This window comes from Barbus barbus (assembly GCF_936440315.1).
Source record: "Barbus barbus genome assembly, chromosome: 44".
NCBI lineage: Eukaryota > Metazoa > Chordata > Actinopteri > Cypriniformes > Cyprinidae > Barbus > Barbus barbus.
This window is the reverse complement of record NC_136722.1, coordinates 25,415,848-25,427,500: the sequence shown is the minus strand read 5'-3', so window position 1 is coordinate 25,427,500 and position 11,653 is coordinate 25,415,848. Positions and strand designations below refer to the sequence as shown.

Sequence of the window (11,653 nt, the reverse complement as noted above, 5' to 3'; positions counted from 1 at the left end):
AACCAATCACAGACAGCCTCACATCAGCCGCAGCCAATCACACGCTGCTCCTAACTACAGCCCGCCCTCTCAGACAAAATTCAGAACATTTTTCTTGATATAGAGTTTCAATATAGACAAAAGAAACTAGCACTCATATGATTGTATAGCCTGAGACTTTATCTGACCGTCAGCTTCGGTCAAGGACTTTCTGAGGAGCGGTGACCGCAGGCATATTTAAAATGTCACTTCATGAATGATTTACGTCAAGCTGTCAGACCGCCGTCTGCGATCGAGAGATGACCGGTCCGCATGTGGACACACAGGACAGAGACATCGAGGAGAAGGCTGAAAACACAGTCTATTATGTCCTGATCCATCTGTTCTGACCATAAAAGTGTGAATAATTTGATACATTTGAATAATTGATACAAATAAAAATGACAAAAATACATGACAATATTACTAAAAATTAAAATAAAAAAATAATAATAAAAAAAAAAATGTTTGACATGAAAACTGAAATAAAATAAAATATATTGAAAATGTTTTTTTTCAAACTGATATATTAACTAAGACCAATCAATCACCACATCAAATGATATCAGTGAGCTTTGATTGATATGGTTGTATTGATCTTAGGGCTGCACGATTATGACAAAATTATTTGGAGACGTGATTTGTTCTGGAGAACTCTGCGCTGAACTCGAGTGCTTGGATTTCACATTTTTAATTGTTTATTTATTTTTGTAATCATGGCTTTGAGCTATTATGTAATCGTGGCATCCATAATCGTAATCGCGATTAGAAATTCGATTAATTGTGCAGCCCTAATTGATCTGTCTTTGATATGTTGATATTTCAGGAGCAGTATGTGTTTATCCATGATGCCATATTGGAGGCGTGTCTTTGTGGCGACACCACGATCCCGGCCAATCAGCTTCGCTCGGTGTATTACGACATGAACCGCTTGGACCCGCAGACCAACTCCAGCCAGATCAAAGAGGAGTTCAGAGTCAGTGTATTAAAATATTACATATAGCTGTAAATACATTGAATAACAGGTATTACTGTAATAGAATAAAATACAATAAAAATTAAATAAATAAAAATTAAATTAAATTATTGAATAAAATAAAAAAAATAAAAAATCAATATAATATAGAAATGTAAGATGCTTGATTTGTGTTTTCCTTTGGCAGACGTTAAACATGGTGACACCCACGCTGCGGGTGGAGGACTGCAGCATCGCGCTGCTGCCACGGAACCATGAGAAGAACCGCTGTATGGACGTTCTTCCTCCGGACCGCTGCCTGCCCTTCCTCATCACCATCGACGGAGAGAGCAGCAACTACATCAACGCCGCGCTCATGGACGTACGGCTGCTCGCACACACCTCAGATCTTAACCTAGTGATCATAATCTGCAGCACTTAACCTAGTGACTGTTACCTGCGGCTCTTAACCTAGTGATCATAACCTGCAGCGCTTAACCTAGTGACCGTTACCTGCGGCTCTTAACCTAGTGACCGTTACCTGCGGCTCTTAACCTAGTGACCGTTACCTGCGGCTCTTAACCTAGTGACTGTTACCTGCGGCTCTTAACCTAGTGACCGTTACCTGCGGCTCTTAACCTAGTGACCGTTACCTGCGGCTCTTAACCTAGTGACCGTTACCTGCGGCTCTTAACCTAGTGACTGTTACCTGCGGCTCTTAACCTAGTGATCATAACCTGCAGCGCTTAACCTAGTGACCGTTACCTGCGGCTCTTAACCTAGTGACTGTTACCTGCGGCTCTTAACCTAGTGACCGTTACCTGCGGCTCTTAACCTAGTGACTGTTACCTGCAGCACTTAACCTAGTGACCGTTACCTGCGGCTCTTAACCTAGTGACCGTTACCTGCAGTGCTTAACCTAGTGACCGTTACCTACAGCTATTAACCTGGTGATCATAATCTGCAGCACTTAACCTAGTGACTGTTACTTGCGGCTCTTAACCTAGTGACTGTTACCTGCAGCACTTAACCTAGGGACTGTTACCTGCGGCTCTTAACCTAGTGACCGTTACCTGCAGTGCTTAACCTAGTGACCGTTACCTACAGCTATTAACCTGGTGATCATAATCTGCAGCACTTAACCTAGTGACCGTTACCTGCGGCTCTTAACCTAGTGACCGTTGCCTGCGGCTCTTAACCTAGTGACCGTTACCTGCGGCTCTTAACCTAGGGACTGTTACCTGCGGCTCTTAACCTAGTGACCGTTACCTGCAGTGCTTAACCTAGTGACCGTTACCTACAGCTATTAACCTGGTGATCATAATCTGCAGCACTTAACCTAGTGACCGTTACCTGCGGCTCTTAACCTAGTGACCGTTACCTGCGGCTCTTAACCTAGTGACCGTTACCTGCGGCTCTTAACCTAGTGATCATAACCTGCAACGCTTAACCTAGTGACCGTTACCTGCGGCTCTTAACCTAGTGACTGTTACCTGCGGCTCTTAACCTAGTGACTGTTACCTGCGGCTCTTAACCTAGTGACTGTTACCTGCGGCTCTTAACCTAGTGATCATAACCTGCAACGCTTAACCTAGTGACCGTTACCTGCGGCTCTTAACCTAGTGACCGTTACCTGCGGCTCTTAACCTAGTGACCGTTACCTGCGGCTCTTAACCTAGTGACCGTTACCTGCGGCTCTTAACCTAGTGACCGTTACCTGCGGCTCTTAACCTAGTGATCATAACCTGCAACGCTTAACCTAGTGACCGTTACCTGCGGCTCTTAACCTAGTGACTGTTACCTGCGGCTCTTAACCTAGTGACTGTTACCTGCGGCTCTTAACCTAGTGACTGTTACCTGCGGCTCTTAACCTAGTGACTGTTACCTGCAGCGCTTAACCTAGTGACTGTTACCTGCGGCTCTTAACCTAGTGACTGTTACCTGCGGCTCTTAACCTAGTGATCATAACCTGCGACGCTTAACCTAGTGACCGTTACCTGCGGCTCTTAACCTAGTGAAAAGTTAAAATTCTGTTAATTTTCCACATTTATGATTTTATTAATTATTAATTGCATCAGTGTCTATAATAGCTGCTTGTTTTTGTGCGTCTGAAGCGATAGTGTCTCTGATGGATGTGAATCGCAGCACACACGATTATGTGCTTGTTGAAAATAATTCAAAAACAGATGGAATTGATTCATTTCATTTTCAGGAAAATGGCTAAAAGCGATCCATAACAGAGAATGAACAAAAAAATGCAGTTAGACTATTGAATGGGATGGGTTTGTTTGTAAAACACGCGACAGCACATTTGTTTTCATTACAGTAAATGGAAGTGCTGGCAGCGGTAATAAAACACGCAGCTCAACGCTAAACTTCTCCACACAATCACTCAAGCAGACAGACGGGAAATAAGATGTTTTCCTCTCTTCATCTTCATCTTCACAGAGCTACAAGCAGCCGTCTGCGTTCATCGTTACCCAGCATCCTTTGCCCAACACCGTCAAAGACTTCTGGAGGCTGGTGCTGGACTATCACTGCACGTCTATAGTGATGCTGAACGATGTGGATCCCGCGCAGGTGAGACACACACACACACACACGGCCGTCAGGATCAGAGGCACGCAACACAACACACACTCATGCAGCAGATGCGTCTGTCACACATCCACTGCTCTGACATGAAATTAATCAGGAGTTCCCAAGCGTTTCTGTCAGTTGAACAAACACTTGGACTGAAAGCCTCCATGAAATTTTAAGTTAATATTTCAGTAATTTAACAACACATTTGCATGGTTCACGGTTCTCTGTTATGTTAATTTGTCACATGACATGCAGGTAAACAAAAAATATTTAAAAAAAAACATTGTTTATATTGATTTGTATTGTTTATTTTTATGATATGCTTATTAATGTTATTTGCTTTTATTGTTTTTATTTTACAGTTATTTATATTTTTGAGTTTGATCAAGCAATATTTAAATTGTTATTTGGCTGTTAGTGAACATTATATAATAACCTGTGATGAAAAAAGTATTTTCAGATTAAATGTTATGACAATACTAAGTTTGCCATTTATAGGCTGGTTTGTACTGGTCAGTTGCTGGTCTTGACTGGTTTATACTAGTTAATGGTCTAAGCTGGTTTATACTAGTTAGTTGCTGGTCTAAGCTGGTTTGCACTGGTCAGTTGCTGGTCTTGACTGGTTTATACTAGTTAGTTGCTGATCTAGGCTGGTTTAAACTGGTCAGTCGCTGGTCAGTTGCTGGTTTACCCTGGTTAATTGCTGGTCTTGCTGGTGAACCGGTATAGCCATGCTGTTCTAAAAAAACCTGACCATGGTGAAACTGATCAGCCGTGGAACCTGGCCACTGAATTGACGTGTGTGATGCTGATGTGTGTGATTGGTGTGTTTTGTGTCCAGTTGTGTCCGCAGTACTGGCCAGAGAACGGCGTCCACCGGCATGGACCCATCCAGGTGGAGTTTGTGTCTGCGGATCTGGAGGAGGACATCATCAGCAGGATCTTCCGCATCTATAACGCGGCGCGGGTGAGTAAACGCTCGCTAGCATTGCACACTTACGCGAGAGTCAGCCGTTTGAGCGTCATGGACGTGTGTTTTGTGTCTCAGCCGCAGGACGGGTATCGGATGGTGCAGCAGTTCCAGTTTCTGGGCTGGCCGATGTACCGCGACACTCCCGTCTCCAAACGCTCCTTCCTCAAACTCATCCGACAGGTGGACAAATGGCAGGAGGAGTATGACGGAGGAGAGGGACGCACCGTTGTGCACTGCCTGTGAGTCACCACTCATATGATTCAGTCTTATATATCAATCATTTGAATATTTATGTTAATTTGATTCATAGTAATGCAATATTTATTTAGCATATTTATAATTAATATTTAGAATAGGATTTTATTTATTTTTAAAATTTATTTTTATAAATGAAAAACATTTATTTTTTATATATATTTATATATTAATATTTAGGATTTGTTTTTAATTTTAGTTGTTTTTTTGCAATGTTTATGTAGTTTTTAATCATTTTATTTCAGTTTTATTTTTACGTTATTTTAGGATCAAGGTAAGCTAAATGAAAATAAGAAATGTTTCCTTGGACACCTGCTAAAATAATAAAGTTTACTTTTTTAATATTTTATTTTATTTTTATTATTATCATTTAAATTCATACATTTAATTTAAAATATTTTAATGGTTCTAGTTTTAGTAATAACTTTTTTAATTTCAGTGAACATTTATTTTGATGTTTTTACTAGTTGTAGTTGTAGTAATAACCCAGTTATCTCTGATATTTGTCTCAAGTTTTCAAATATATTCAAGGAAACTGTGTAAATGTTGTGTAAATAGTATTTTACGGTGTTATCCATGTGATTTTCTCTCAGTGACTAAATTCACAAAGAATGTGTTTTTGGGTTTAAAAACACAAGATGTATGGCTGTGAAATGAAAATATATATCTTCAAGGTCTTGAGATGCATTTTTTAAAAGTTAAGTCAAGCGGCACGTTTTTAGATTGTTGTATCATGCGAGATATGATGCAAAATACGAGTGCAATTAACAGTGTTAATGTTAGAAAATGAATGGAACTGATCAGATTGAGCTGTAAAGCAGCTCTACAGAAGACAATAGAGTCATTATTCAGATCAGTTCAGTTCTCATCCAGCAAAAACACTTCAACTGAACTGAGCTGGATAATGTTGCTTTGAGCATCTGATAAATATGTAGTAAGTATTACAGTTTGATCGGTTTTAAGTCTTCTTGATCATCCAGAACTGTAAATACCCATGATATCTCACACGCTGGACTAGTAAAGCTAGTCTCGGTCTGGGCGGTCAGAAACGACCGAGTCATGTGATTCTCGTTAGAGTTTCAGAGAGATTCTGATCTGGCTCTCAGGAAACACATCTGTCCCGCCCAGTCGTGTTTATCCTGAAATAAACATTCACACACACTCTACAGGAGTTCATGAGCGAGAGAGATGCAGTGATTGTGCTGAATAATGAGCTGCAGTTCATGAGCGGGAGAACAGCGTCACCTACTGCTCACCCACCAACAAAACCACTGCTAATCAACATAAATAGTTACAAAATCAAATACTAAAAGTCAAAAATTATTAAATGCCCATGAGAAGGATGCAATGCTAATGCAATAATAGAATTTGCAAAGCTAGGGCATGACCATTGGGCTGCGAAATGCTCATGGGGTCAGCAGAGTCAGAAAAAACAGGTGGAGAAGAAAAGACACACGTTAACCGCAAAAGAATTAAGGTGAAGGATTAGGTGAGAAACTATCAGGAACCATTTAGTCTCCAGAACTGCAACCTTCCTGGAGTCTCCAGAAGTGCAATGTGTCCGGTTCTCAGAGACTTTGCTTGGGTAAAAAAATAACCCTCACTTAATAAGAATTACATGCTGAAGTGTTGTGAAATAATATATGATAATCTTATATGATGTCCTATATGTGTGTGTGTGTGTTGCAGTTACTGCGACGGGTGCAGTATGGTGTGTGAGGTGTTTCATTGTGATGCGATGATGATGATTGTGTGTGTGTGTGTGTGTGTTTCAGAAACGGCGGCGGGCGCAGCGGTACGTTCTGTGCCATCAGTATCGTGTGTGAGATGTTGCGTCACCAGCACTCGGTGGACGTCTTTCATGCCGTCAAAACACTGAGAAACAACAAACCCAACATGGTGGATCTGCTGGTGAGCGTCAGAACCGTCCACATCCACACATTTACTGAGGATTTACTGCTGCAAACCAAAAATCATCTTTAACATCTAATCACTGCTTCATGATAAAATTAATAATAATAATGCACATATGTTCAATCATGCAATGTCAAAAAAAAAAAAGTTTGCTATTGAAACCCAGCATTCAGATATTTGTAGGGTGAAAATTCTGTTTGCATTTTTCTGTATTCAATTTTAATGGTTTAATTAGGTTTTAATCATGTCTAAGTTGATTTCATAAAACTTTTACAATTTGATAATTTATTAAATCATTAAATGATAATATACCTTCACCATAAACTGTGGTAATCAAAGGAATTCATAAAACTTTAAAAATGTAATCATCTGACATCTGAAGTGTAAAAATACAATAGAAATGCAGTATTTTGTTACTGCAGAAATTGTTCTACAAGAATATTGTATTTCTATATTATTTATTTTTTTAAATTTTTTTTATTTAAAAAAGTGTAGGTGTACAGTAAGGGTAAAAAATCAAGTGTATTATCATGTATACCACCAATAACAACTTAACCTTCATAATGCATTCGGTCTGTTCTGAGCTGGAAGAGATGCATAATAAGGACTAAACAATGCATAGTTTAGTGAGGGAACAAGATTTACAAATGTTTTAAGACCCTCAAAATAAACTTTATTTTATCTAGGTTTTATAAATTTGGACTTTTTGAGCAATCGTGAGTTATGCAAATAAGTTTAATTAAATTGGATTTATTCCGGTGGGGTTGATAGGGGTAATTCTCAGATTATATGATCTTATAAATTTCATACAGTGATATATTCAAATGAAATTTCACATCAGTATTGAGAAAAATATATGTATATTTTATATCTTAATTTTTGTTAGGTTAGATGTGTATTTTTTTCAATTTCAATTTTAAAGAATAAAAGAGGGTTAAATGCAAGTAATAATGTAGTAACTTTAAAAAAAACAATCACATTCACTCATTAATGAGAATTTGCTGATCAGATATGGTTTTAGTTGGAAAAATATGTAAGTTATGACTGTTTTCTAAAATAACAATTCTTCTGGTCCAGAATGAGAAAATAGCGTATAGATTGAGTGCATTATGAAGGTTAAACGTTGTGTTGACAGCCTGTGTTACACTGACCTCTGCTGGTGTGTGTGTGTGTGTCCTGCAGGATCAGTATAAGTTCTGCTATGAAGTGGCACTGGAATACTTGAATTCTGGGTAAAGTGAGCGGAAGCTGTTCTTCTCCATCCTCCCCTTCCCTGGACACTGAAACACACGACGGCTGAAACACGAGACGAACCGAACCGATGTTTCTCTGCACTCGCCTCATGATTATCTCCATCCGCTCGTGTCTTCTGTTCCTCGAACACGTTTCTTGCCTTCATCTCCTCGTCGGACGCGAGTGTCATCATGTTTGTGTGGAATGCACATCACGTGGATGTTGATTTTATCATTGTTTTTATGAACTGCAGGCGGTCTGGCATGTACAGTCCGATCATGCGTGGCATTAAAGCGCTCATATTAACGTGCATTTCTGCCCTCTCTGTGGTTGTGTTTGTGTGGAACGATGGAAAAACTGCTGAAACGTCCCGTCCCAAGATCCAAAGCTTGTGTTCGTGATCATTTCTTTTGTTTATACTGTAAATAGATGAAGTTCACCAGATAATTTATTCATTGACTGATTTTTGTGAAGCACACTGAGTGACAATCATGTTTTAATTTGGTCATTATTATCATACGGACTCCACATATAATAGTGACCAGATTGTATTGTTAACTTTTTATTTATCTGGTATAAAAAAAAAAAAACATACAAACCTATAAATGCATATCTATATCTGCCAAACCTGTCGTGTGTGTGATTATTGTGCAAAAAGAAGCTGAATGGCATCAGATGTGTTGCTGTAGTATGTATCATACACTGGGCACATACTGATTTTTCTGTATGTGTATTAAAGGGGTCATCGGATGCACATTTTACACAAGTTGATATGATTCTTTAGGGTCTTAATGAAAAGTATATAACAGACTTTGGTTAAAATTTCTCGATGGTAGTGTAAAAAACACCTTTACCCTGTCAAACTCAGCTCTGTTTTCAGCACGCTGTTCTAATCCATGTTGCTTTAAATGTTAATGAGCTCTGCTGACTCCGCCCCTTTCTTCCGTGAAGTGACGAGCAGACCATAGATATGTGTAGATTCCCTATTCGACCGCTCCAGATACATTTACGCATCAGCCATCTCGCATTCACCATAATAAATGAATATTCAAAGATATACAAGCGTATAACTTGCTGTTGTAGACACACACAATGCACTCAAAGATTCGCAGACCGTTCCAAAAATGGAGGACGGCTTGCGTATCGCGGCCCATTGAAACAGTCCATAATGAGGCATCTAGGTATATATATCTATGGAGCATACTAAACTTCAGCCGCAAAACTGGCACATTATTGAAATAAACTAGCACATTATTAGGAAAGGCGATTTGCAAAGATTCATAAAAACCCTTATACTCACTTCTTCTGTAGATGAAGCTGGATCACGAATGATTCGGGCGAACATAGATGCATTTATGTAGATCAGCGCATTCCCTTCAAAACGAAAGTAACGTTAATCCTCTGCATCTTCAGTGGCTCAGATGTCAGGAGTAAATGACGACTGCTATATTCATTATTGCTAGGGCTGTCATGATTCATCGATTTTATTCGACTAGTCGATTCTTAAAAATCCTCGACTTCATTTTGCTCGTGTTGACTAACCAGCAAAAAAACGTAAGTGGCGCATTTTACGTACTAGAATTCATTAAACACATTATTAGATTGTGTCCCAAGGCTGCATAATATATTTAACCCATTTAAAATCATAATTCTGATTGTGAAGTCGTGATTGTCATTCTTACACTATAATACTGAACTGTGATTTCAGTGATTTGGACACTTGCTTCTCTCTGTTGCACTTCCCTTTTGCTTAAAAAAAAAAAAAAAAAAAAAAGATTTCATAGAAATTTGGATTTCATTTGGTTTAATAAAATATTAAGTAAAACTGTTGATTTTTTTGTGGGAAATTAATAGTTTAGATTAATCGATTAATGGATAAATTAGGCGATAGATTAATCAAAATAAAAATAGTCGTTAGTGGCAACCCTAATTATTACATCCAACAACAAAACACCTCAATCACTTAATCTGAGACGTCTGGTCTTCCCCTGCACCGGAGACAGCTCTCAGCTCACTGAGGGCGGGGCTAAGGTAAGACGCTAGTGTCAATCAACTCTCGTGGGAGGGGCCTGTGCAGAACTACATCATTCTGACAGGAATCTCAGAACAGCCTGATTTGAGAAAGATGTTTTTAAAATAGGGATTTAAAAAAAAACACTGGGTGGATTTTTATCATTATAGGATGGATGTGTACACACACTTCCAACACTCATTTATGTTCAAACAACTTGTAAAGTGAATTTTGCATCCGATGACCCCTTTAATAAACATTGCCCCGTTACATCCGTTAGAAACCATATCCCACAATGCAGCACTGTTATTTTAATGTCATTGTAGTTTTAATTAATATTATGTATATAGTTTATATATCTTCCATTTATATTTTGTTATTTAAAATTTTTGTAAAGTTTTGTTAAATTGTTTTTCATTTTTACAAAGAAAAAACAGAAATAATAAAAAGCATTTTCCTTAATTTACCTAAATAAACATTAGCTGAAACAAAATGAAACATTAGCTTAAAAATGAATAAATTAAAACAAATCAGATGTTATCTGAAATAAAATATGCTTACGTAAAATCACTAAAACATTTTAATTTTTATTATAAATATATTTTTTACATGTAATAAGTTACTAAAACAAAGTAAAATTACCATTAAAATGCAAAATATAAAAATAACTAATTTATAATATTAGTGTAACAATATACTTGGGCTTATATTTAGAGCTAAGTTTAAGTTGTATTTGTGTCAATGCTTACTGTGCTGGAACAAGGAGATTCCAATCATAACAGAACTTTAATGACCAGAACATCAGGAAAGCACTCATAGATCAGGGGTTAGACGTACAATAGACACAGGGCTTAAATAATCAGAACTAAACGAGGAGATGAATGGGACACAGCAGGAAACAAATGATAACTAATTAGGACCAAACGAGAACAAGAACAGGAAAAACCAAATAGAGGGAGAAACTAGGGCAAGGAAGGCACATGGGAGCAAAACAAATCATTCAAAACATCTTTTTCTCTAATATTACACTATATATACATCACGGGTCACCACACGTTTTTCCAGTGTTGAGTACGTTACTCTAAAAAAAGTAATTAATTACTAGCTACAAATTACATCTTCAACAGCGTAATTAGATTACTGTACTAATTACTCTATCGTATTATTACTTTCTAAATCCCGTATCAACCTCAACAATACAAGAATAGACATGAAACTGCTTTTAATTATTTCAGATAAATAATATAAAATTGCATACATGATTCTTGAACTGACCAAACTATATACAGAGAGAAGGTTACATTAAAAACATATTTTAACATTAGTTTTATATTGAATTTTTCTATAGTCTATACAGTATTTAATGCAATTACATCAGAAATAACTGCAATTAAATTACAGAGAAATTACGTCATCCCTTACGCTTCTTTTCTTAAGAGAAAAGTACAATAATTAATTACTTAGTAATGCATTAAACCCAAGGTTATTTACATGAATCAGGAAATCCTGGAATAACACAGTAACATATTTCAATTAGCAACAAAATATCAAATTAACTGTCACATAAATAATGCTTTTATGCTCAAATAGCATTAAAAAAGCTTATATTTCAGGCTGGGTGATAACATTTGTTTTATTTATCTACATTTATCATTAGCATTTCATAACAAACTGTGTTAAATTAGATGGCAAGGAAAGACATCTAAATCTA

The 11,653-nt window shown here is 37.5% G+C and overlaps 1 protein-coding gene across 10 annotated transcripts in view; it reads left to right on the top strand.

Moving 5' to 3' along the window:
• The window catches only part of LOC306863442 (receptor-type tyrosine-protein phosphatase mu-like), a 234,528-nt gene extending 225,833 nt beyond the window's left edge, over positions 1-8,695 (top strand). For all 10 annotated transcript variants that reach the window (XM_079406771.1, XM_079406777.1, XM_079406776.1 and 7 more), the window contains 7 exons: positions 845-994; positions 1,182-1,355; positions 3,422-3,553; positions 4,398-4,523; positions 4,605-4,768; positions 6,560-6,695; positions 7,881-8,695. In XM_079406771.1, coding sequence (XP_079262897.1) covers positions 845-994; positions 1,182-1,355; positions 3,422-3,553; positions 4,398-4,523; positions 4,605-4,768; positions 6,560-6,695; positions 7,881-7,934 — 936 coding nt within the window. In that variant the 3' untranslated portion in view covers positions 7,935-8,695. The remainder of the gene's footprint in view (positions 1-844; positions 995-1,181; positions 1,356-3,421; positions 3,554-4,397; positions 4,524-4,604; positions 4,769-6,559; positions 6,696-7,880) is intronic.
• Positions 8,696-11,653: the final 2,958 nt, after the last annotated feature.